At 39.6% G+C, this 27,989-nt stretch overlaps 1 protein-coding gene across 1 annotated transcript; it reads left to right on the top strand.

Annotated features, from left to right (window-relative positions):
* Positions 1 to 115: 115 nt before the first annotated feature.
* Positions 116 to 27,989, top strand: FAM162A (family with sequence similarity 162 member A). Its single transcript, XM_045088135.1, has 7 exons — positions 116 to 193; positions 337 to 590; positions 1,307 to 1,347; positions 18,854 to 18,976; positions 21,351 to 21,459; positions 25,008 to 25,116; positions 27,728 to 27,989. Exons 1-7 carry the CDS (start codon positions 116 to 118, stop codon positions 27,818 to 27,820), a joined length of 807 nt encoding a protein of 268 aa, XP_044944070.1. The 3' UTR covers positions 27,821 to 27,989.

Raw genomic sequence — 27,989 nt, 5'->3', positions numbered from 1 at the left:
TGTGTGTTGATTTCTCAGACTGAGAAACACTCTCAAAGCCAGTAACACGTGGGGTCGCTCAGTAACTAGGAGCCCGACTGTGTGGTTTTGATAAACTGATACATATCCATTGAAAATGCTGGAAAAACAGTATTTAAATACTGGTTTTCCAGGCAATGCGATTCCAGGGTCTACAGTTCACAAAAGCTCTACAGTGAGCACATTTCTATTTTAAAGGGCGCTTTCTTAGACGCAGGGACGACTGCAAAGACCCGGGCTACCCACATCCCACAAAGGCATTCTTTAAAGACTCGTCAGGCACTGTGCGGGGCTGAACCCGGCTCACCGCCCGCATAGTCCGCGCGTCACGCACGTCCCACACGCTCCGCGCGCCACGCAGGCCCCGCCCACACGCCCCGCCACGTCACGCCCGGCCCGCTCGGTCGGCGGTCAAATAGCCCAAGTCTCGCCCGCCTGCGCCCGCCGCCTCTTGCCCATTGCGGGCGTTCGGTGACATTGAATGCGCACACGCTGTCACCGCCCGGGAGGCGCTGTCGGGTCAGCGGAGTAGGCGGCCATGGGGAGCCTGCGCGGCCTGCGTCAGGCAGCGGGTGAGACGCGGGCCGGGCTTGGGGAGGTTGGGAAGCCAGTTTGGAGATTGAGGAATCGTGCAGCTTCCCCAGGTCTGGTAGTTGCTCGGTTTTACCGCACACTCCGAAGTTGTTCGGAGTGACGGGAGAGAGCCAAGCCTGAGCGAGCAACTGCTAAGCAGGTAGTAGGGGTTGGCAGAGTGACCGTCGCGCCTGGCTCTCCATCCACCCACCTCCCACCAACTTGACGAGCCCTTGCTCCCCGATCCTTATCGAACCCCCATCCCCAGTGTCCTCTGAGCTCAGTGCTTAATGCACCTGCCACCCTGGAACTCCCCCGTTTCCTGATTAATTCAACTTTCCACCCTTACCTCTCCTGTCCGTAGCTCTAATGAAGTCTTGAGTCTCCCCTGCCTCCACCATCTCAAGAGCTTATTATACCTGCTCTCAGAGAAAACTTAGAGTCTAGAATTTCCTACTCACTTAGTATCTGTTTAGGAAAGGGATTTAAAGTATTACCGAATAATACTAATTGTTTTCCTAAAATGGGGGATACATTTCTTTTAAACAATTCGACAGTTAAGTGTTACGTAGAATCTGCAGTTTATTTTTCTAGTAGACATTTGTATGATGAGTATTTGGAGTCAGAGCTTAATTTGTCTTCTTGGGGAACCAGCAGAGCCTTTGCTTAGTAGGGGCTGAGAAATCAGAATGTTTGCTGCTTGGCTCTTTTCTAGGTACCTGCGTGAAACACTTTTGGTCACCTTTATGAACTTTGGTAAGGTGTAATGACTGATATTTTATTTCTTGGTAACAAATTATTAAAAACTTGTTTACTTCAAATTTTAAGGAAGAATCACCCCAGACTTGCCTATTGAAATAATGTAAATGTACACTGCATATGTAAATGAATTATGTAAAGTTGTGTAAAGTTACCTTTTATATCCTTATTTTGTGTTCCAGTGGAGAGTGGACTGGAAAACATGTCTCAAACTGGAGAATATTTTTTACTTCCTTTAAAATAAACATTTCCTCCGCTAAAAAGAGATTGATTTCATTGATTTGTTTAGCTTCTGTTGAACTAATTTACCCTAAAATCTTTTGTGTACATCCTTTTGATCTGTTAGCTATTATCAAGGTAAATCAAAGAACCAATGCTTTATAAAAAAGCTAAAATATATTGAGTAGAAGGGACTTCGACTATAAAGGAACTAAGACCCTATGGTTTTAAGTAGTTTATCTTCCTGCCTTGAAAATATATTTAAGCATTATAAAGATTCCAAAGCCTCTCTGCAGACTTTTGATATTTAAGAACCTCACTTTTGGGCATTCAGTGAAAACAAAATTCCTTGAGCAATTTAAGAACAATTTATTTTATTCCAGTTAGATCCACTAAGAATGTTTTATGAAGAACTCTTTCCAAAGGAACTTCTTTGAATGTCTGATGTTTTGTGAGCAACTCTAAGCAATCTGCCCTTTCACCTACTTGTGTCCATTTTATAGCTAAATACTTTGACATACATTATTTTACTTGGTTGATTTCTTATAGTATCCTTCTTAGGTAATCTTATCATCCGTTTTCCAATGTACAAGTGAATAAACGTAGGTCAGATGGTTAAATGACTTGTTCATGATCATTTAGCCGAAAAATGTTAGAGCCAGGAGTTGAGTAAGTGCCTTCTAATTCAAGAACTTGTGCTCTTTATTTCATTCAAGATGCTTATTCAGGATATGTGTGTATTGTGTATGTGTTTGTCATGGTTATTTGAGTCTCTCTGATATGAAATGTAAGAGTCATGAAATAGATTTACTTGTGAAATGGAAGCACACATTTATGTGCAAATGGATTTTCACCTAAGAAGACTGATTTATCAGGCAACCTTAACCAAAGGAAAGACAGATCAAATAGAAACCTAATCTAGGCATGCTTCACTTATCCAGAATATTATATGGAATAAGATACTCTAGGTGAGTGAAATTTCAAAGAGCCAAAGCTTAATCCTTTAAACAACGGACCTTTTTAAAAATTGTTCCTGTTAGTAATCTGTGCTGTATTTTTTTAGCAAACAGTACAGGTTTTTATGAGCGTGAATTTGTTTCTCATTTTGCGGCTGTAGCTGGAGGTACAGGTCAGAGTTGTTAACTTGTGGTTCTTGGACCCTTTCACAGATGAGTGGTCCTGTGAACCTCTGAAAATTGTATTCATTTTTTATGTTTTGGGAAGAGAGATCCATAGCTTGCATCTATTCCTTAGAGCAGTCTGTGCTCTTTAAGTTAAAAGGCACTGATACATGATTTGGACCTAAATGGCTACTGACCCATACGCCTGTGGGTTGCATGAGGGTAGAGACTAAACTGTTTTCACTAAATGCTTAGCACTTATCAGTGTCCAGCTCACTGACAGGCAGTAATATTCTATGGAATAATTTTTTTTTTTTAAGATTTATTTATGAGAGAGAGAGTGCATGCGCTCAAGCAGGAGAAGTGGGTAGAGGGAGAAGCAGACTCTCCACTGAGCTGAAAGGCCCATGTGGGGCTCATCCTAGGACTCTGGGATCATGACCAGAGCCAAAGGCAGACGCTTAACCGACTGAGCCACCCAGGCGCCCCTCTTTGGGATAATTATTTTTAGTTATTTTAAATAACTAATAATTTTTTAATTAACTTAAAATTATTATTTTTAATAAATTATTACTTTCTACAGAATAATTATTAAGTCAAAAGAATGGAATGACTTTACAAAAATGGTTCTTCATACCTTCAGAAAAATTTTTTTGTCCTAAACTTTGCTGGATTACCAACAGATTTTTTTTTAAGATTTTATTTATTTATTTGACTGAGAGAGATATCACAAGTAGGCAGAGAGGCAGGCAGAGAGAGAGGAGGAAGCAGGCTCCCCACTGAGCAGAGAGCTGATGCCGGCTCTATCCCAAGACCCTGGGATCATGACCTGAGCCGAAGGCAAAGAGGCTTTAACCCACTGAGCCACCCAGGCACCCACCAACAGATTTTTAAATGATTTAGTTATTATCATTATTATACCAATACAGTGCACCATAGACAGCGTCCTTGTCAATTTAACTGACATTCCACAGCATTAGAATCAGATAACATTTAAGTCTTGTAGTCTAACCCCCTAGTTTTATAGGTGAGGAAACTTAAGGCTTCTGAGGGAAATTAACTTGGCTTCAGAAGAGTCATACAGGTACAAAGTTGGGACATAACCAATATCTCCTGACTCCCATTCTGATTTTATTTCACCTACATTCTACTCCTTCATTGACCTTTCTGTTGGTTCTTCCTAACCAACCCTAAATGAGTACATGCCCATTTTTACTGCTCTTTGGCTTTCACTCCCACCAGGTCTTGTCATCAGGTTTTTATTGAGCACACACTATGTGCCCTGTACACTATGAAAGCTCTAAAATGAGTGGACTCCCACTCTTCCTAGAGCTGGAGTTTGTTGCAGTGAACAAATATACCTGTATAATACATCTGGAGAGCTTATGCATGACAGTATATTAAGTTCTGGATTGCAGAACAGATTTTAAGTGCTGCTCTGGTGCCTTGGAGCCAATTCCTATTGGCTTTGTGCACATCTTTTCCCAATTAGTCATGTTATATTGGTAGCTGAAAATCTATTGTGGTGAGGGTTATTGACAAACACTACAAATCAGGGCTTTTCCCCACTGAGCTCCTCCTCCCAAGACCCAACATAGCACTGGTTTTGAGAAAGGAATTGAAGTATAGGTTAAAATTACCGAAGGCTTCGTTGAAACAGAAGGCATAGGAGAGAGACAGGAGCAAAGGTAGGGGCAGTAATGAGTCTGGAGAGGATGTGGAAGGAGAAAATATAGTAAGGAGGAAGGGTTACCCTGGATTTCAGTCAGGAGGTAATAGATAAGGTGTGGCCTTTGAGGGTTCTGAACCACTTGAATTTGGGCAAAAGGAAGTCTTCCAGCAGAAGTCATTAAAGAAACATTTTTTAAAAATTATCATGGTTGCTACATACAACATGAATAGCTACATCCTGTGAAGATATTGCAGAAATCCATGTGTGAGTTGAAGATGGAAGTGCCAGAAAGGGAATATATCTAGGAAGTGTTTCTGAAGAAATCAGTGCGGCTTTGTGAGACATAGGGTGATTTAAGGGAGACTGAAGTTTTTGAGTGTGGAGAGCTGAAAGAGTATTGCCCTGTTGTCTGAAGTAAGGAAGGTAAGAAGGGATACTGCTGTGGCAGAGAGGGTCATGTGTTATTGAGTGGTAGGTGGCACAGAGTTATAGGTGAATATGGGACCTCTTAGTCAAAGACCAGGGGACAAAGGAGGGAGTCTTCCCCGAGGCAGATGAATGTGGGATAGAGGCAAAGACTGAGTCTTGGAGGCCTGATATAATGTAAGGCCTGATATAATGTAACTCCCTTCAGAGTTGAAGGGAGAGAATGTGACAGTAAAATGTTAGGAGAGACAGAGGCCTTGCAGAAGGCTGAGGTCAGTAGAGTCAAATGGCTTTAAAGATGGGAAGAGTAGAATCAAATGAGCTAATGATGAGATTCTAAAAAACATAATCATGGGACTAGAAAGAGATCACTAATGTTAGAGCAATTTTAGTAAAGTGAGTGGGGGAAGAAACATTACAGTAAAATGTGTGGGTAGTGAGGCCAAGGTAATAAGTTAAATACATGCCACTTATTCATTCATTTGAACTTTGAAAGGAAGGAAATTAGTATTTTATTTATAGAAACTGTTCAGAACGATTAATTGGGTTTTGTTGTTGTTGTTTTTTTGTTTTGTTTTTTGTCAAAGATAGCGTGCCCTCAGTGCCACTGTGGTATAATGAGATAATTCTCATCAACTCCAGGTAAAAATTTAAATCCGGTTCTGCCTTTCTGGAAAGCAGTTCTGTTCTTAAAAAGGTTCATATTTGCTAACACCTCACTACCAGGATTCTATATAAGAAAATAATCAGGGGGCGCCTGGGTGGCTCAGTGGGTTAAACCGCTGCCTTCGGCTCAGGTCATGATCTCAGGGTCCTGGGATCGAGTCCCGCATCGGGCTCTCTGCTCAGCAGGGAGCCTGCTTCCCTCTCTCTCTCTCTCTGCCTGCCTCTCCATCTACTTGTGATTTCTCTCTGTCAAATAAATAAAATCTTTAAAAAAAAAAATAAAAAAATAAAAATTTAAAAAGAAAATAATCAGAAACATCACCAAAGATTTATGTATAAAACTGCTCATTTGTAGTAGTGAAATTGGGAAACATAAAGACCAGGGAATGATTGAATTCAGCTTATATCCATATGTTGGTTGTTATATAGCTGTCAAGAGCAATTTTTAATTAATATCTTAGAGAAGTATTTTGACATAAGCAAGATGTAGTAGTACTTATTTATGAAAAATGTGTATATTATATGTAAGCATAGGAAAATGTCTGGGAAAGATATATCAAGTGTTATCCCTGGATGATGTGATTATAGGTGTTTTTATTTTTCTTCATACCTTTTTTCAAGCTTCGAAATTTTCTGTAATGAGCAAGTGTTACTTTTGTAATTTAAAGTTTATTTTTTTAAGGGCAGGGAGACATTTGGCAGGAAAGGGGCTGAGGGAAGGATCTAGAGGTGGCAAGATAAGTTTGGTACAACATCCTTTAGTAAGAGGGATCACAGATGGAACAGTTCACTAGTTTAGAGTGAAGGAAGGCCTAGTGTTCTTATAAACCTGAAGGGAAGGATGAGAAATAGATGGAGAAGGGAATCAGTTTCTGTCAAAAAGCAGATTTAGGTCAACAGCTAAGGCCAAGAGAGTTTCAAATAACCACTCTTGGGAATGGGCTGGAATGTTAATGGGAGTGAAAAAAATCACCAAGAAATGGCCCCATCTCACTAAAGTTTGGCCACCAGATAGTTTCCTCCCCACTTAAAAACTGGCCAGGTTTCAGAGGTTTATTTTTAAATCTATTTTTTGAACTCTAAATTTTTTTCCCATAGAAGAAATATTACAAATGGTGATTAGGGTTCTGTTCAGCCCACAAAAGTTCATAATGTCAATCTCTCTTGCCATTTTTCCTCCGTAGTATTTTTGTCATCTGTTAGGTCCTCTCTGTTAGGACCTATAGCTGTCTTATTTCCTTTATACAACCCACTTGAACTACAGTGTTGTGACACCACCAAAAAGGAGGTTTCCATAATTACGCCTTGCTACTCCTGCTCCCTTTACCCCGACTTGTTCCTCGCCCCTGGCCCATCCTGCATCCTGCACTTAGATTTCCTTTATGAAATCACCATTGTTAGTGTTTTTTTCCTGCCTAAAACTGCTCTGCTTCCCAAATCCTTTTGGGAGTTTGGCAGACAAAAGGAATCTTACTGTGGGGGAAACATGGATAAGCACAGTACCCAGATTCAGAGTGAGTTAGGCTAGAGTCTTAACTTAAATTCGAAGCCATAGAACATCAGCAAGGACCTCATAGAAGAAGGCAGGTTTGTGAGTGATGGGAGCCCGGCAGGCAGATTTGGAAATCTTTGTTGCATACAAGAGCTGGGCAAATCAGAGTATGAAGCCAAAATATTCCATCCTTTTCAGAATAATTGCAGATAGGAAATATCAAACCTGATCATTGAAAAAGCTCAGAGTAAGTTAATATCTCAGGTTCGTTTGTTTGTTTTGTTGTGGCCAGCTCACAACAAAACTGAGTAGCCCAGTTTTGCTTATAATGTGGAAATGAAATCAGTGGTTCTCTAATTTAAATGAGTTCTCTAATTTAAATGTGTAGAGATAAGATCTGTAATTTCTCTAAGCAAGATAATTACCCTCACTTAGTCATTCTTCCTTCTAGGTCTACTGAGTGGCTACAAACATTTGACATACAGTTTAATTGTAATGATATAAAATATAGTATTGATTAAAGGGTGTGTATGTGCTTTGCAGTTGTCAGGATAAGTATACATTTAGCTTTGTCCTCCTGACACTTAAAAATGATTTGATTCTCAAATCAACCTTTCAGTTTTCCTTCCTCAGATTTGCCCTTCCCTATCATAGCAAACATTTTAGGACTAGCAATATCCTATTTGAATTTTAGGAGGATTAAATAGGCATTTGTGGGCTAACATGAGAACCATTCACCTAAGTATTTAGATTTAAAAAAATCTTTCCATAGGATATGAAAAGGGAACATTGTTCCCCAGAAACAAGCTGTTTCTCCCAGGCAGGGTCATGGTAGCTCCTGGCCTTCTGGTACACTAGGAAAAGAGAAGGTAGTTGGGCAAACAGTCTCATAGCAGCATAGTAGGATCAGCCTGGTGGGCTCTGATCATTCATTGTGAGATAGTCAGATAGTGGTCTTTTCCCCATGAGGGGTAGTCAGCTGCTGTGGAGGCTGGAGGAGGGATATGAATAGAGCCTTTTCCAAAGGGGATGAGGATGTAAGACAACTGTAGAACAATGGACAGTGCATGCCGTTAAGTACTGAGTAGTGTAGGAGTCTAACATGCTCTTGTAAAATCTGAAAGTTGGGTATACAACTCTACAGAGATTCCAAACTTGTAATGTAGTGAGCTATATGTTACTGATCTGCAGAAGTTAGAAATAAAACAGAACTTCTTTTCAGTAAATGAGTTGTTGAAAAGAGGGATTTTGAACTCTGCCAGAGACCAGTATTGAGCTCTGGAGGTGCCCTGGTCATCCACGTGACCTGTGCTCCAGGGACTCCCACTGATGTGTTGAAGAGCAGTGATTCTTAAACATGGCAGCACATTAGAATCACTTGGAGAATTTTAAAAAATATTTATGCCAGACTCCTACTCCCAGACATTGGGATTTAATTGGATGGACTTGTGCATTTTTAAAAAAATTTTTTTTTAATTTTTAAAAAAATATTTTAAAAAATTTTTTAATTGTGTAAGTTTTTTAAAGCTACTTTGGTGATTCTTCTATGCACAATTCTTTCTTTGCACAATTTCTAGAACTTTCGTGATTCTTTTATGCACGATTTGAAATTCACTTTTCTAGAACACTGCTTCTTAAACTTTAGTGTGCATAAGCATCAACTTAGAGGGCTTATTAAAACATTTTCCTAGGCCATACTCCAGGAGATTTGAAGGTTTGGGGTGGAGTCTGAGAACTTGAATTTCTATGAAGCTCCCAGCTGAGGCTGAATAAATAGTACTGTTCTAGACTTTAGAAAATGTGGTATTAGTCTCCATGTTTCTGGCACATAGTGAGTACTCATTAATTATTGAATGAATATGGGTATCTATTTGCTTCTCAAAATTTAATGTTCATATGAATCATTTGGATGTCTCACTGAAGGGTGTATGAGCTTTGCAGTTGTCAGGATAAGCATACCTTTAGCTTTGTCCTCCTGAGACTTACAATTGTTCCGATTCTCAAAACAAAAGTAAAAAATACAGACTCAGATTCTGTAGGTCTGGGCTGGGGGGCCAAGAATCTGCATTTCTAACAAGCTCCCAGGCAATGTCAGGCACATTTGAGAATAGCGAGGTGTGACAAGATACATACCAACATGTATAATTTTCTCATCTTTCTACCAGTGTACATTAGTCAGATGACCTTCATTTTCGTCTACCTTGGATTGGGCACATTCCCGACTATATCCTATTTTTTTCTTTTTCTGTCTCATTCCAAAAGCATATTGGAGTGCAAATGAGTGAGAATGACATTTTTATAGAGATAACATCAAATCTTGCTAATTTTAAAAAGGAATAAATATCAAGTAAATAATAAAATATTTATAAAACATGTAAAAAGTAAAAACAAGATATACTAAATAGTCAAGTACTCGTGCGTTGTTTTTTTTTTTAAGATTTTATTTATTTTATTTGACAGAGTAAGCAGAGAGGCAGGCACAGAGAGAGAAGAGGTAGCAGGCTCCCTGCCGAGCAGAGAGCCTGATGCAGGGCTCGATCCCAGGATCCTGGGATCATGACCTGAGCCGAAGGCAGAGGCTTTAATCCACTGAGCCATCCAGGTGCCCCAGTACTCATGTTTTTAAAAATATTTTTATTTTGGAATAATTTTAATTTACAGAAAAGTTGCAAAGATAGTACAAGAGTTTTGTATACTTCTCACCCAGTTGCCCCTAATGTTAACATCTTGTAAAACTAGTGTATTTGTCAGAACTAAAAAATTAACATTGGTATATTACTGTCAGCTAAAGGACAGACTTTATTCGGGTCTCACTGGTTATTGTACTGATGTCCCATTTTCTGTTCCAGGGTGCCACATCACATTCAGTTGTTATGTCTCTTTAGCCTCCTCTGATTTGTGACAGCTTCACATTCAATTGTCATGATCGTGATACTTTTGAAGAATAAAAGTCAGATATTTTGTAGAATGTCTCTCAGTTTGGGTTTGATGCTTTCTCATGATGAGACTAGGGTTATGGGTTTGACGACAGAATAACTAGCACAGAGGTCAAGTGTCTTTCTGACAGTACACAGTATCCAAATGATTCATGACTGGTGATTTTAACCTTGGTCAGTTTGTTCCTTCCTTGTAAAGTTACTGTTTCTCTCTTCCCATACTCTGTTCTTTGGAAACAAGTCCCAAAGTCCAACTTGTACTTTCCCACAAGGGGAAAGGAATCCAGGAGGAAAGAAAATCTGCTTGTATTTGGGATTTTTTCTCAAAAGGCAAGATTTGTCCCTTCTCCCTCATTTTTTTATTCAATTATTATTTATATTAATATGGATTTGTATATTGTATACCTTAAGTTGTAATCTATTACTACATTATTTTGTTGCTTAAATTATTCCAGGTGAGGCTGTATCAGATCAGCTCTTATGTCCCTTTGCCCCTATCCAAAAACATTGTTGTGTTTTTTTAATATTTCCTTTCTGGCATTACAGGGTATTCTAGACTCATCTCATATTCTCTCGGCTTCAGCCTAGAACCAGCCATTTTTCTCCAAGGAGCCCTAGTTCCCTTTATTAGATAATGGTATTTAGAAATCAAGATCTGGGCACTGAGTGTGCTTGTTCCCACTGAAGTGTCACTGATTCCAGGCCCTCCCACTGGGTAGAGCTAGGAAATACATGTATGTATACTAACCCGTGTGTACACACATACTTAGGATTATGTCTGTATCTGTCTTACATCTATCAACTCTCCATACACATAATACATACAAATAACATATAACCTATAAATAAATATATGTTTATTTATATATGTTAATAAACAGCAATGTAAAACTATTTATTCTGAATTCTCTGACTGATCCAGCACCTCATTCATTCTAGCTTTCTCCCCTTGCTTTTGGAACTTCTTTCTCTGGGCTGTCATTATCTACCACTTATTTACTTATTTGTTCAGGCCTGGAATACTTGTAGTTTCAGGATTGTTAACCCATACTCCTGCAAGAAACAAATTGCCAACTAGAGTGCAGTGTTTATGTATAGTTCTTTTTATCTTTAGTCTTAAAGTTTCTGGTCAAAAGGATGTTTCCAAAGTTAACTTAGGTTAGCTTCTTTTTTCCCACCTTGAAGGTTGTGGGGTTAGGTCATGTTATACATTTCTAGTACAGTTTGATACTTTTGTCACAATCTGCATTCCATTCTGGGATTGTCCCAACATCCTGCTTGATACTTAAAAATTTGCATATATTAAAGCTGTCTGTGATATACAGTTTTAAGAGTTTTGACAAATGCCATGATTTTATTTTTAAGCAAATCATTAGGGCCTTCATAGTTAGCAATGTACTTAAAACACACTTGGCAACTGGTCTTCACACAGGTTATAAAACACTAAATTAGATAATCTAAAAGCCTCTTTCTCCCATAGCATTCATTGAACCTTGATTTATCAATTCTAAGGTCACATCACTGATGATTCTCTCCAGGAGTGTTGAAAGATTCTGAGAAAAAAAGCATCTCCACCTCTGCACTGTCCATCATGAGGTTGGAAAGGCTTTTTATGGAAAGGAGGGGGCAACAAGACAAAAGCCAGTACTTGAACCAGACTCATCCCAGCTGACCCATTTCAGTCTCCCGCTACTAGGAAAACCTGTAAGATAATGGTTTTCAAATTGTGAGCTCCCAGAACAATAGTAGCAGCATCACCTGGGAAACTGTTAGAAATAGGAATTCTCAGGTTCCACCCATACTCACTGAATCAAAAAATCTGCAACTGGATTCTGGTAATCTATTACAAGTCCTTTGGGTGATTCTGAGGCACAATAAAGTTTGAGAACCTCTACACTAGGTTAACCAGACATTCCTCAGTCACATCCTTAGAGGCAGGAGTGAGGGTTCGTCTTGACTTCCTGTTAGGTCCCTGGGGGATCCGGGACCGGTCAGCCAGGGGCAGGCTGCAAGTGCAGCCACAGGGTTAAAGGGCTCTTTTTCTTTTGGTTTGTATGTTTGTTCTTAATTGGGATCCACCAAGGATGGAAAATTTCTGTCTTGGATGTCTCTAGGGCAGGATATGTTATCTCTTTGAGACAGAAAAGGAAGTCTTAATGACACTAAAACTTTTATGTGCTTTTGTTTTTTTGTACTTGCAAAATAACTGAAATCACATTAAGTACTTTACAATTTTCTTTAGTGATTTCAGGCTTTTTAAATTTTTTACATTTGTTATTTCTAATATATATAATATGACCATATTTGTATGTTTTAATTAGCCTTTATACTTTAGGGAGGTAAAAATTATTGGCATCCAGTATGAAGTTGTAGTAAGAAAAACGTTGGGAGATATTTTCTGATCTAGGTAAACCTCTCATGCCTTCAAGTCCTTAATTTCACCTCCACTCCAGATACTTCAATGACTTCAAATCTTACTCGCCTTACTCTGTTCCAGCCACACTGGCCTCCTCTTTGTGGTTCCTAGAATATACTGTAGGGCCTTTGCACTTAACAGTTGTTTCTGTTTGGAATATCCTGCCACCAGATATCTGCGTAGCTAGTTCCCTCACTTCCTTTGACAGTGGCATTCTCAAAGAAAGCTCACCCTGCTAGTCTACCTAAAATCTCATACACACACCCAATTCCAGGCACACAAACACTTCTGCATGTCACATTCCCAGTGTTCAATTTCTCTCTCGGTCATTTATTGTCTAACTCTGTGTGTGTGTGTGTATCTCTATGTGCATATATGTATATATGCATGTATGTGTGCATATGTATGTATATTTTCTCTCCAGTAGAAAACATAAGTTTTACTAGCATAGATTTTTGTCTTTTTGTATATTGTCTAGAACAATGTCTGATACATAGTAGGTACTCAGTTATTATTTTGTTGAATGAATATCTCCAAACATGCATTTATGTGACTGGTAGTAATTACGGGTACGCAACAGTATTTTTGCCTTGTCAGTATTACCCAAACTGAGCTGAGAGGCATCTTGTCTTCTCTCCTCCTAAGCTGTCTCTGTTCTAATTAAAAGGGATGGGGAAGGGCAATACCTAAGGAAATAATTCCTGATTCTTCTTACTTCCTGTGGACCTTGCAGCTCACTGCCAGTTAACCTTGTTCCTTTCTGTCTCTGTGCCTGCAAGAAGAGAATGTGGCCGGCTGGTGCGAGATGGGGACTTGTAGGTCACAGTAAATAAGGGGCTCTCTGGGGAAGATGAAAAAGTCCTGGAGATGGATGGTGGTGATGGTGTACAACAGTGTGAATATACTTAATGACACACAACTGTACACTTAAAAATGGCAAAAATGGTAAATTTTATGTATATTTTACCACAATTAAAAAAAAAAAAACGGGGGCACCTGGGTGGCTCAGTGGGTTAAAGCCTCTGCCCAACTCAGTTCATGATCTCAGGGTCCTGGGATCGAGCCCCGCGTCGGGCTCTCTGCTCAGTGGGGAGCCTGCTTCCTCCTCTCTCTCTCTCTCTGCCTGCCTCTCTACCTGCTTGTGATTTCTGTTTGTCAAATAAATAAATAAATAAAACGAAGCATAGTGGTTCTGAAACGGTAGTGTCAAATCATTAGTAGCGGCTTCACCTAGGAACTTGTTAGAAATCCAGATTCCCATCCTCCACCCCAGAACTGTTGATTCTGAACAAGCCATTCAGGTGGTTCTGGCACACTGACTCTTGAGACTCACAACATTACAGCATTTTGTTTTAATCCCAAGAGCTATGAAGAACTGTTGTAAAGTTTTATAGAATATCTTCATGCCCTGGTAACTGCATAAAATTACCTTGGTGAGAAATTCTGACTACTCTAAAGGTAAAATTGAAAAGTGCTATGGCAATGTTTTGAAAATTACCGGTTTCAGTCATGCTTCAAAAACAAACTGAAAATTTAGAGGACCTGCCGTGTTTCAAGCATCTTGCCAAATGCTCTCACCGTTATTTTTCCGGTTATCCCTCAAATCAGTGCTGGAGCAGTAAATACTACACTATCCACATTTAAAATGAGGAAGGAATCAGAGATCGATTACACTGTGATTCATTCTTCCTGGTGCACACTTAACTGTCACTAGGTGGCAGTGGTGGCATGGTTAACCCAGACTGGGGTAAGACCTTCTGGGATTACAGACTTAGAAAATGAAATAAATGTAGCCCCTTATGAAAGAAATCAGATGACAAATAACCACAATCTTTATATAAACAGGTTCTAATTTTATGTAAGAGGTATGTAAGAGGACCTCTGAAAATCCACTCCTATATAAAAACAATGAGGGGTACCTAGGTGGCTCAGTTGGTGAAGTGTCCAACTTTTGATTTCAGCTCAGGTCATGATCTCAGGGTCGTGGGATAGAGCCCTGTATAGCTCGCTGCCGAGCACGGAATCTGTTTCTCCCTCTCCCTCTGTTCCTCCCCTGCTCACACACACGCACGCTCTCACACACTCTCTCTCTTACTCTCAAGTAAATAAATCTTTAAAAAGTTAAATCAATGAAAACACTGCCAAAAATCCTTAAAATCAAATTTTTTCAGAACTAGGAAATAACCAGAGGCTTGTGACAATCTGAGTAGCATTTACCCAAGAAAAATGACTTAATCATGGTAAGAATAGCAAAATTTATAATAGCTTTAACAGTTTTCTGTCACCTGTCAGCTTCCCAGTAGCTTGAAAATGAATAGCCTCTTAATGAAAACTTGCAGTTCTAGCAGGCACTGAAGAGGGCAGAATGGATTTGGAGCTCCCTAAAGTCCCCAGCCCCCAAGAATTGTTACAATTAGCTTATCTGGCACTTCCTGGAAATTCCCACTCACCGGGCTTGCCTATTTTACACCTGACTCAGCTAATTCAGTGGAAACAGCTTCTCCCCGACCCACCCCAGAGCATGCTACAACAGGCACATGAAGCCCTTTGGCAAAGGCTGGCAAACAACTTGGTGGAAAGCATCAGAGGACATCTCTGTCCAATGACTAGGTAACCACTAAGCTAATACATCATAGAATAGAAGGGAATATAGACTAATGGAACAGAATTGAGAGTCTAGAAATAAACCCTCACGTTTATGGTCAGTTGATTTTTCTGCTTTGTACCAAAATAATTCAACAGGGAGAAGAATTGTTTGTGTTTTTTTCAACCAATGATGCTAGGAAAACTGAATTTTGAAAACCTGCAAAAGAATGGAGGTGGATCCTTTCCACACATCATATACCAATATTAGCTCAAAATCGATGAGATCTAAATGTTAATAATAAAACAATAACATTTTAAGAAGATAACATAGAAGTAAGCTTTTGTGACCGTGTGTAAGACACCAAAAGCTCAAGCAACAACCAAAGAAAGGGTTAAGTTGGACCTCATCGAAATCTGAAACATCTTTCTAGGATGATGAGAATCTTTTGGAATTAGATGGTAGTGATCAGTACACAATTTTGTGATTAAGCTAAAAATCACTGAATTGTACACTTTAAAAGGATGAATTTGGGGTGCCTGGGTGGCTCAGTCAATTAAGCATCCAACTCTTGGTTTCAGCTGAGGTCATGATCTTAGGGTCACAGGGAGTCTGCTTTAGATTCTCTCTTTGCCTCTTCCTCTGTTCCCCCCCCATTAAATAAATAAATATATAAATATATTTTTTAAATGAATTTTAGGGTTGCCTGGGTGGCTCAGTGGGCTGAGCCTCTGCCTTCAGCTCAGGTCATGATCTCAGGGTCCTGGGATCGAGCCCCACATCAGGCTCTCTGCTCAACAGGGAGCCTGCTTCCCCCCCCATCTCTGCCTGCCTCTCTGCCTATTTGTGATCTCTGTCTGCCAAAAAAATCTTTTAAAAAATGGATTTTATGATACAGAGTTACATATCTATAAGTTATTTTAAAAATCTTTATACAAATATAAACATATGTCCATATAAAGTCTATAGAAATATCTTTTAAATTGAAAAAAGGTGAAGAAATCATGTTTCTCACCAGCTTTGGGAAGTCTACCTCTAACCATATTTTATTCCTATTCCCTCTTTTGCTTCCCTTTATTGCTCCAACTCTGAAGCTACAAAAATATCCAAGTTGGAGTTTGGACCAAACAGACCATTTGTCTATTAACAAATGTATTTCAAAAACTACTTGAACTTTCCTGTGAGCTTTTATCCACATAGCTGTGAGAGCACATTCTTGTTGCGTTAAAGGCAAGGTTTGTGCGTTCCTTTTTTGGTTACATGGAGCATCAGACAGTGCCAGGACAGTAATCAGATTTAGCACTGGTGCCTTTCCAACTGTCTTTTCTGTTCCATTGTACTTCATAGTGCTCCACTTTTTCCATGTTCTAGGATTGTAGGGCAATTCTGATTCTGAATCCTATACCAGCCTTGGTCTCTCCGTACCATGACCCCCATACTTAGAATCACACCCCCCCCTTTTCTCTCATCCTCTTCCAAACTATTTTTGGCTGTCTGTGCTTTGAAATATGATTAATTATGACTGATTTAAAAATTTTATGCTAAGGCTGAAAGTGAAAATGGCTAACAGAAACTAAATTTTTTTGAAACATTTATTTTTATTTTAGAGAGCATGAGCAGGAGGGACAGAGAGAGGGGAAGAGGGAATCTCAAGCAGACTCCAAGCTGAGTGCAGAGCCCAACACAGGGCTCAATCCATGACCTCGAGCCAAAACCAAGAATTGGATGCTTAACTGACTGTGCCCCATAGCCCCCGAAACTAAGTTCTTAAGCATACCTTTGTTTTAAGGATGAATTAATTTCCTAGTTTTGCTCAGTGAGACAGCATGGAAACAATGAAAAACTCACTAATAATGAGCCTTCCTAAGGCACCTGTAAAAATACTTCCTCTTTAAAGGAACCAGAGCACACTAAAGGAATGTCTGATTCCAAATCAGGGGCAAGAAGCATTCAAAATGAATCTGGAATGTCATGTCAGAAAGTAAGGAAGGTATCAATGATCACTGAGCACATGTTGAAAGTACTCAGAAGCCAACATAGAAGGGTCCCTAGTGACTAAAAATGGGATTATCTGAGCATCAAAAATAAAAATGACTCAAATGGGCTGGGGAACATGTGTTAAAATGCAAGAGTTCCTTGTGTTATTTTTATTTGTTTTCTTTGTTTCTTTTCTCCACTTAATCCGAGAGAGAGCACGCATGTACACATGTACAAGCTCACGCATACTAGTGGGGGGAGGGGCAGAGGGAGAGAATCTTCAAGCAGACCGATCCTCTGCTGATCATGGAGTTGGACACGGGGCTCAGTCCCACAGCCCATGAGATCATGACCTAAGCCAAAACCAAGAGTTGGAACCTCAATCGATTGAGCCACCCAGGCACCCCACCTTTATCTTATTTTTAAACAAATTATCACCTATGGCGGCTACAAGGAAAGCAGTCCATTAATTTGAAAACTGGCAAATTGGAAGAACCAAGAATTTATTCCACATTTCTTGTGGACTTTTACCTTAGGATAGTCAAATAGTTAATGTAGAATATGACCATTTTACAATCCATTTTGAAATAATAGATCTAGGTAACATCATCATTGTCTGCTAAAAAACATCAAATGAAAGGTCAACAGTGGTGGTGGTCTTTATAAGGTATGAGGAGTCAGACTGATACAGTTGGATCAGTACAGTAGGATACAGTAGGAATACACAGTACTGCCTATGGCATATTCTTGCTAAAAACTCAAAATCTGATGAAGCCTCAAAAATCTGTTTATAAGGAAAAGAATTTAGAAGAATATGTTGAACAACATCAAGGGGACACCATCAGCAAAATCCCAAATGAGAGAAATTCTGTAGAACTAATGACCTAGCTTCTTTAACAAATGACAAGAAAGGAGGGGGAGACCTACACGAGACACATCAACCATATTCAGTGTGCACCTATTTAGAATAAGCCAACTATTTAAAAAAATTACAAGCCCATTGGGGAAATTTGATTTGATCATCACATGCTAATATTTTTAATTAAGCTAATGGTATTCTGGATAGTGGTTTTGAAAAGTTGCTGTTTTGAGATGCATACTGAAGTATTTATAGATGAACTAATGGGATATTTGGGATTTGCTCTAAAATAATTCATCAAACGTTACGTGGGTGGTTCAGTCAGTTGAGTATCTAGCTCTTGACTTTGGCTCAGGTCATAATCTCAGGGTCGTGAGACTGAGTCCTGGGTTGGGCTGTGCACTCAGCACAGAGTCTGAGGATTCTCTCTCTTCCTCTCCCTCCCTCTCTCCCAACTCCCTCTCTCTATCTCTCTCAAAAATAAATAAATTAAATCTTTAATATTAAAATAATCTAGTTGAGAGTTAGGGGTGTTCAGATGAAACCGTATTTATTGGCTTAATTGTTGACACTGGGTGGTAAGTACGTGGAGATTTATAATATTGATCCCTATGTGTACTTAGATTTTCAAAATTTATACACACACACAGTTTTATACAGTTTTAAATACATAGTTTGAAAATTTTACACAATTCATGACTACACCTAAAGTTGATTTCCAGTTGGAGAATTACAGCTTGGGTGGAAGAAGGCTTTCTAGAGCCACTTGCTGGCCATTACAGGCTACCCAGACTTTAGTACTGGCATCTTGGCATCTGGTTTAACTGCCCAGGGCTATAATATGTAATATTTCCACCAGAACCATTGTTAGGACAAGATACATGTGAGAAGTACTTTTATAAAGCTTACAGCTGATAAAATGTTTATAGTATAAATTGCTAATGTATAATATAAACATGTATACTTTAAAACAGCACCAAGTATCATATCTTAAATATGTTTGTCTTACATAGAGAGTAGTATATGCACTTTTTAAATGAGTTAATTTTTATAAGTGAAATATATATTCTATAGGCATTTTTCATTTTGAGACATTAGATTTTCTTTCTCTGAAACATTTCTTTGTCTTTTCTAGGAAGTTATTTTAGGTTATATGAAAGCGGTTCTTCCTCATCTCTAAGACTTACCAGAAACTCTGATTTGAAGAGAATAAATGGATATTGTGCCAAGCCACAAGAAAGTCCAAAAGCTCCAGCCTGTAAGTTTTTATTCATTTTTCCAGATATGGATGAAGCAGTTCCCAAAGAGTGAAACAACTTGGAATCAAAAGACCCTAAAAGACAGGTTGTTCCAGGGGTTCCTACCTCCTTCCCGATCTTGTAGTCCATGCCTCCCAGATTGTACTTACATTGGCTCACGTGAAGCAGTGCTTTCTTCATTTTCCTTGTCTGTCATTTTTACCTCTTATTTCCAGGATTAGATTGGAGCTTTTTGTTGGAGAATAGATGCACCACAGTAAGTAGAAATCTCGAAATGGTCTTTCAAGGAACCCCAAAGATGAACCAAATTGGGAGACGGTATTTCAGCTACAATAAAACTAGGGCTAGCCTCTGGCTTAAGCATTAATTTCAGCCATCATTAGTCTTATTCTTAACTCAAACACTTGTCACTGTCCACTGTGGAGACAAGGAGTATAATATATAAATTGTGGGCTCCAATGAGCTATTTGCTTATTACTTCTTCATGGGAGTATACTAGCATCAGGCAGGTCTTGGTAAATAGGAAAGAATATTTATCAAGAGCTTAAAAATGTTTATACCCTTCAACCTGGTATTTCATTTCTGGGGATCTGTCTTCAGGAATAATCCCTATATATGAAAAAAAGGTCTGAATATAAAGCTATTCCCATATTTTATATATAATAGGAAAATGAGAACTGATCTAAATGTCAGATAATCTGGGAATAATTAAACCGTATGTTAGATCTACTTGATGAGATTGTGCAGCTGTAGGAAATGGTGCTTATAAATACCATGTACTGGCATGAGAAATGTTTGTCATAATGTCAGTGAACAAATCAGGATACAGACTTTTATATCATATGTAGCATGGTACCCATATAAATATGTAAATTTATATAAAGAGACATATAAACCCCCATACTTATGGGGTTAAGACTTAGGAAACACTACCAAAATAAAAATACAGTGATTCTGCTATGGCAGGAGAATTAGGGATGGTTTTTATCGTCTTTTTTTACATCTGTACTTTCCAAATTGTCTTTAATGTACTTAAAATGAACGCAGCAAAAAACAATAACTATAGAGCTGTGCTAAGTGCTGGAAGGGTTAAAAGATAAAACTAGAGCAATACTATTTCTATATTTTTAAACCTCTTTTCTCACTTTCAGTTCTTTATGGATTTTTCTCCTAGGGACTTTCCAGCTCCTTTGCTGTTGCCTTCTGATTAAACGAAAAGAACAGCACAAGCAAAGGTGCGGAGGTGGGCATGAGTGTGTCATGTAGGCAGCAAAGTCAAGGAGATGGTCTGTCTGCACGAGATGTAGGCAGTACATGGAAGTTGGATGAAATTATCGTCAGGGTCCCTTCTAATACTAACATTCTGTGACTCCCTAACTTTTCTGTTCCTTCAGTGACATCTTTTTTTGAAAGACTTTCTCTTACAGTCTGTGGCTGTGTGCCTTTCTTACTCATCTCCCTCTTTTGCCACTGCATTTTCCTCTGCTGCCCCTTTCCCCTGTCCCCTCTCTTGGGTCTTTATCACCTTCACTGGCTCTCCCTTTGCACCATTGATTATCTCGACTCTGACTTCATTAATGAGACCTATTCGGATGGCATAAATTTAGACTCAATATTATATAAAAAGGCATACATGCTTTTTCCTTTCCCTAACTGGTTCCTTTCACAGTCTCCTTGTCTTGGTTAACAGTACTGCTGTTGTCTTACTCATTCACGTTTGAGGTTCTTCTTTGATCCCTTCCTGGTCTTAATTAAATCAGCCTCCAAACCCTTTCAGTCTTCTTCAGGTAGACTTTTTTGTCTCTGTTCCCACCGTTACAACTCCAGTTCAGAATATATCACGTCATTCTCTTTACAGCTTCCCATTTGAACTTGTTGCCCACTCTCTTCTATCCTTCTTTTCTCTCTTCTGTCTATTATGCAGATTAATCTTCTAAAACATTAACTTCTTCCTTGCTTCAAAGTGTACAGTGGTTCCCAAATCAGGTTTAAAAAGCGTAGCCTGGCATTCAAGATCTTTTGTGATCTTATTTTACCTTATAACCTTTCTCTTTTTCTACTGAAGTCAAATAAGCTTCTCATTGTTCCCTTCTTAGTTCATCTTTACCTTTATGTTTGTTTCTGGTGTTCTTTCAACTTTCAATGGCTAAGAAATATTTTTATTTTACCTCAGTCCCCACAGAATTTTGGAACCTTATTTGAGAAATGAGGCATCCTAAGAAATCCCATTTGAATAAAGCTCAAATTAGCTTGACGTTTCTCAATGCTTCTGTTTCATGAATAGCTAAAAAAGCACAAATAGCATTTTTTTTCATTGCTAAATTTGAGAGTCATAACCTCAAATAAGATTCCTTGTCTTGTTTTTTCTCATAGACACTTACAGCCACAGAGTGCCATTACACAAACCTACAAACTGGGAGAGGAAGATCCTGATATGGTCAGGCCGCTTCAAAAAGGAGGATGATATCCCAGAGACTATCTCGTGAGTGCCGAACATAGGGGTTATAAGCAGTTTTTCTTCCTTGCTGATTTCAAAGGCAAAGCATTTCCTTTGAATCGCACTAAGAACTTTCAATCAAATTTTAGAATAGTTGTCACATCTCAAAATGTTTCCTCTTTGGCAAATACCTGCAATAAAAACAGTGCTGGAAGATCTTGTATCTCATTGATACGCTGTGTTGTGCCTACTGGAGAGCTGTCGGGTCCTCTGAAGTCAATTGACTGATTTCTTTCCTGAGCTACAGGAATGTGACTAAGCAGTAATGTTCACTTTTCTTAGCTTATTTTTAATCTGGGTGTATCAGTTAGGTACCATTGACAATAATTAATAGTTATATTCTATAAAATCCACTCAGGTATTCAACAATACTTGAATAAAGGTTTTTTTTTTTTATTCATAATAGCATAGAAGTATTTAGGAGTAACATATTCTCTTACTGAGATCCCAGAAAGCATGCTTTCCTATCCCTCTCACCAACTTCCTTAAACCCAGCCCTCCCAGGATCCTGGGACTTTTTCAGAGTCTGGACGAGTGTAGATTCCTCTAACCCAGGGTTTCTCAACCCCAGTGCTATCAGCATTTTGGGCCAGATAGTTCTTTGTTGGTGGGTGCTGTTGTGTACATGGTAGGATGTTTAGCAGCACCTCGCGTGGCCTTTTCATTTCGCGGATGCAAGGAACACTCAGTGAAAAAGGTCTCCAAACTTTGTCAAATGTCCCCTGAGGGGACAGAAAAAAAAACCCTGTTTAAGAACCATTGCTCTAGCCTGATTTTAAAGACCCTGACTGGTTTGCATCTTGGCCAAGAGAGATTCTGAGAAGCAGGTGCCATCTCCCCTGTGGGGCACCATCATTCGGAGATAGGGACTTGGGACAAAGCTCATAGACATTTCCTTCTAATAAGAACCTATTCCTTGAACTTCTGGCTTCGGTTTCAAGGCACGATTTTAAACAATCTGAGTTCATTTAGGGTTATCTTTTCCCAGGAAGAGAAGTGTTAATTGCTTTTTTTTGTTTACAAGGGCTTTAATAGCCATTCTACTTCTGCTGGTCAAAATGACAGTGTGCTCTCCTGGGAAATAAGAGCAAGCTGGAAATAGCAATGATATTAAGGTGGGGTTTTTAAAAAAGATTATTTATTCATTTGAGATGGAGGTACAGAGAGAGAGTGAGAGCAGGAGCAGGGAAAGAGGCAGAGGAAGAGGGAGAAGCAGATTCGCTGCTGAGCAGGGAGCAGGACTTGGGGCTCCATCCCAGGACCCTGAGATCATGATCTGAGCCAAAGGCAGATGCTCAGCCAACTGAGCCACCCAGGCACCCCTAATATTAAGTTCTTGCCTGTGTCTTAATTTCTTCCACAGCATTTCAGGAGAAAACAAGCTGCTGCATACCCATGGCCCTAATAGGTGCTATGTAGATTTTTGCCATGGAATACTTTCCTCAGTCTGCCTTACGGGTGGTTCCAGGATCCCCCTCAGGCCTAAAGTACTACCTACTGAGTCACCCTAGAATGTTCTGCTATGAGCCTGGGCAAGTGTTTATCCTTATGCCGGCAGTTCTGAACAGGCGCTGCTTAACTTGCCCATTCTGATTGCTTCCTATAGAATGGAGGGCAATCTCATGACCTTATTTAAATGTATTTTACTTTTATAATGTAAAATATTTTTAATGTATAATACTTTAAAAAAAAGATGTATTTATTTGACAGACAGAGATCACAAGTAGGCAGAGAGGCAGGCGGGTGGGGAGGGGGAACAGGGAGCAGGCACCCCACTGAGCAGAGAGCCCAATGCAGGGCTCTGTCTCAGCACCCTGAGATCATGACCTGAGCCAAAGGCAGAGCCTTAACCCACTGAGCCACCCAGATGCCCCTAATACTTACTTGTTTAAATTTTTTAGAGAGAAAGCACACTGGCGTAAGAGCAGGTTGGGGAGGGGCAGAGAGAGAGAGAGAATCCCAACCAGGCTCCATGTTCTGCGAGGAGTCCGACTCAGGGCTTGATCCCACAACCCTGAGCTCATGACCTGAGCCAAAATCATCAAGAGTTGGCTGCTTAACCGAATGAGCCACCAGGTGCCCCCGAATGTAAAATACTTCTAATGAAAAGTAAAATAGATTACTTTTCAGGAATATCACAGCACTTTAGTTGGAAATGCCAGTTCACATAAAATACTGTCAACGTGGGTAGTTTGTGGTTGGTGGACTCTCAGATGCTCTTAATAGAGCAATCCATCCTCCTTAGCAATTGTCCCTGGTTCCTCTCGCCCAGCTGCAGGCCCAGCTTCAGTGCCTGGAGAACTCTGTTCACATGGCTACCTCCCTGGGTCCCCTCTTACATCACAACATCTATCCTTTCAGGCTTCTCCTACCATGCCTGGACCCTATACCTCCTTCCAAGCATTTTTAAAGTACTTTTTCCCTCCTGATTTAAAGAGTATTGTGTGATAAAAATCCGGGGGTAAAAAGAAAGAAGGAAGTTAGCACTTGAATCCCATCATCTCGAGACAATCACTTCCTATCCACACCCCTAGGAGTAGGCTGGTGCTCTCTCAAGGTTCCGTTTGGACTCTTCATGCCCTGCCCTGAGGATCTGTAAGACTCATGTAACAGAACCACAACTCACTGGCTACAGACAGACTCACAAGGGTGCAGTGGCCTTCCCTTTAGACTCTCCCTTGGTGGACCTCTTCACTTTCACACAAGAACAATAATCCAACCCTCAATTTTCCGTTAAGGCACACGGGTCTCTATTCAGTGGGCAGGTTCAAAGAGGAACTTTCCAAAGAGCACGGTCTCAAGTTCACTGTCATGCAATTTCAGCAAAATGTAGTTAAAAGGTAAACACTGAGGAAGTATTGCTTAAAGAATCTTTCTGCTGTTTCAGATAGTCTGGAATCTATACCTGGTTCTAAATCTAAGCATTAGATTTAGATTATTAAAACTATTCCTGCTTCAAGGCAGAGAGCGAAAACTTAGGTATAAAGATCATATTGTTTGACTTTCTCCCACATTTGTTTTCTGAACTGTGATTTGTGTTGAAATGTACAAAACTCATGAAGTTCACTGCAGTATCTCTTATTATTAAACAGTCACTGTATCATGTAGCATCTTCTTAAGAACCCCCCGGGAGAAACAGCTCCTGTTTTCACTTTAGCATTGGCTGCTAGTGTGAAACTTGGAAGCCAGAATTGACTTCCAAGCCAATAGCAAGCATAGAGTAATACCCCTTGCCTTTTTTCCCCCTTTGTTCCTCGATCTACTTCCTGTCTTCATGCTATCTTCTCTTTTTCTTACTTTAAAGTTCGTGCTATCTTACTTTATTTTATTAATAAGTTTAAGGTGAGTTGTGAAAATGCCTCATATTCCCCCTTACATTTCCCCAAATCCTGCAAGATTTCCAGGCCCACATCTTTTTTTTTCTATTTGTGGTACCACTCCATTTCTGACTTGTGTTACAGAGTTTTATTTCCTACTGGCAACTTCAGAAAGAGAAAAGTTAACTTTCCTTCATAATCTCATTGTGTTACTAGGTTTGAGATGCTTGATGCTGCAAAGAACAAGATCCGAGTGAAGGTCAGCTATGCAATGATTGCCCTGACAGTGGCAGGATGCATCTGGATGGTTATTGAGGGCAAGAAGGTGAGCACAAACTTCCTCTCTGCCGCTGTTTTCTACAAAGGATCTACAGGAAATCAGGGGGTTGACCCTTTTATTTATTCTCTTGAGAAGAGGGGGCTACTTTCTACATGAGAAATGATAAGAAACAAACAATGATAAGAAATGAGGCACAGTAGGGGCAAACCTGGGATGTCATGCCTGGGGATAAATAGCAAATCCTAATTTTGGCAAGGTAAAGGACTAAATTAGTTTCATACAAAGTAAAGAGAAAGTGTTTAGTTATCACAGATGTCGTAAGTAATGTGAAACCAGAAAAATGTCCCTAGTGTATCTAATGATGACACTGGCATATCTGTACAGCACTCCCAGTAAGTGAGCGTCTTTATCCATGCTCCAGCTGCCTTAGCCCTGGTGAGCATTCTAGTCAGTGCTCTGGACTTGAAGCTTGGCCACATGGAGCCATATGTGTAAGGACAATAGCTCCTAAACAAGTACATAGGCATTCAAGTCTAGAAATCTTTGTTTTAACCTAGACTGTTATTAATAGCTATCATTAATTGAATACTCAGTCTTCTAAGCACTTGGCTTTTCTTTCATTTGAACCTCACAGCAGCATGACAAAATAGGTACTATTATTAGGACCTCATTTATAGATGAGGAAACATAGCTAAGAAAGCGCTGCTAATTTGCCCAAGGCCACACATCTCCTAAATGGCAAAGCCACAGTTTGAATCTAGACCTAAATGAGGCGATATTAAATTGCTCCCACTTATTAAGGGCTCATTATACGGCAGGCACTGTTAAACTCATCACAATATCCTAAGAACCTAAGCAGTAGGTTCTCTTATTATCCGTGCTTTATAAAAGAGGAAATTGAAGCTTAGAGATACTAAGTCATTTTCCCAAAGTCACATAGCTGGGCAGGATAAAAATTTAGAGCCAAGTTTGCAAGTTCCCAAACTCTCAATAATAATATCTTGTGCTTAAAATATAGGGTGCTTTTATATGCAGCAGCAATGGTCAAACCCTTATTTTATTTATTTTTATTTTTTTAAAGATTTTTTATTCATTTATCTGACAGAGAGAGATGACAAGCAGGCAGAGAGGCAGGCAGAGAGAGAGGAGGAAGCAGGCTCCCTGCCGAGCAGAGAGCCTGACGTGGGGCTCGATCCCAGGACCCTGAGACCATGACCTGAGCCAAAGGCAGTGGCTTAACCCACTGAGCCACCCAGGTGCCCCCAAACCTTTATTTTAATACCATGTCTAATTTTATAAATCATAGCTTCCATGTGCAAAGAGATGGCTTGTGTCTATTATCAGATATTAAAAAGGTTCTCCTACCAACCTAGCAGTAACTAACTTCCCTTATCTCCAGTGAGTGCAGAGTAAAAGGAAATGTACTTCTGGCTCTCTTCAGACTTCAGGAGTGGAAAATACTGACCATTTAGATTGATCTGTTGGGAGCATGAAAGACGAGTGTGCAGGACTGAGTGAAGCTCTTTTGACATCTCTATTCTCCCCCACTTCAGATTTTCTTCTGGCTTCCTCTTTGACTTCTCATGCTTAGTTCTCAGACTGAAACTTATAGAAGCATGTGGACAGGACATAGGGACTTCTAGAATTCCAAGAAGTCTGCATTGCTTTTGTAAACCTGATTGTACTAAGCTGAGTCTACATACTCTAGAAACGAGTTACCCTTGAGACTTCTTCTAGCCTCATCTAATGGTACATACCATAAACTTTGAGAGTTTCTCTCCTTTATGTGCCAGAATACCATCTCATTTGTTTGACATGGAACTATCCATTCCTTACAAGTAGGGAAGTGCTACTAGAGTGGAGAACTTTTAGACTTAGTGCTATTTAAAAGAGAGGAATTAGCCATTGTGTTTTGTCCTCACCATCAACTTACCATTCCCTTTCTCCTTCCCATACCTAATTCTTTATATGTGAAATTACACAGATATAAGAAAATCCCACCTTATATATAGGGTGCTAGTTTCATTTATTTGGTCTAAAACTTTGGAAACTGGTCTGCTTATGTAAGACTTACCAGCACGTAACAGCTCACAGGGAGGTAAACGGGAAGAGGACGGTTGGCTCTCCCCCACTCGTTTGCTGTCAAAGAATGGAGTAGTGCGATACAGATACTGCTGAGACTCATTAATCACAGTATTTGGTAAAGTCTGGGATCCCAGAGCTGAATATTTTTGGTAAAAGAGGAATAAGGAGTTAGAAGGGTATGAAAGTATACAAATGAGTTGGGAAAGGAGAAATGGTAGCAATAAAGAACAGGGAAAGGAAAAAAAAGATAGAAATGGAAATAAAAAGGTATTCAATACTAAAGAGTGGGAAAGGAAAAAGATAAGGGAAGAAATTATAAGGGAAGAAGCTGGATTTAAAGAAATAGGCCAGAAAAAAGGTAGAGGGTATGGCATTTCTCTTATGCTTGACTGGATGGGCTATTGGACTGTGAAGTTCTAGAGGAAACAGAAGGCACACAGAGGGGGGCTTCCGTGCTCAGTGTGCCCATGGCAGAGCGTTTTGGGACTGCACTGGCCTAGTTAATCTGCTGACCTAAGTGAGGGGTAATGACATCCTCCCCAAACCCTTTTTCAAATTTGTTTCATTTTAGGCTGTCAAAAGAAACGAGTCTTTAACAAGCCTGAACTTAGAAAAAAAAGCTCGCCTGAGAGAAGAAGCAGCTCTGAAGGCCAAAACAGAGTAGCAGAGGTATCTGTGTTGGCTGGATTTTGAAATTGCAGGAATAATGTTGCAGCAATTAGCCTGTATTCAAAAATACGGTACGAGGATCCATTTCATGAAAGTATGGTTTGCACAGATTTGTAATTTCCCCATTCCTGATACAGTGGGACAAATAAATTTCTTTAAAGAAA

This window comes from Mustela putorius, unplaced genomic scaffold (genome assembly GCF_011764305.1).
Source record: "Mustela putorius furo isolate JIRA1106 unplaced genomic scaffold, ASM1176430v1.1 tig00003834_pilon_pilon_pilon, whole genome shotgun sequence".
NCBI lineage: Eukaryota > Metazoa > Chordata > Mammalia > Carnivora > Mustelidae > Mustela > Mustela putorius.
Note: the sequence above shows the minus strand (reverse complement) of the source record. Positions and strands in the feature narration are given on the sequence as shown.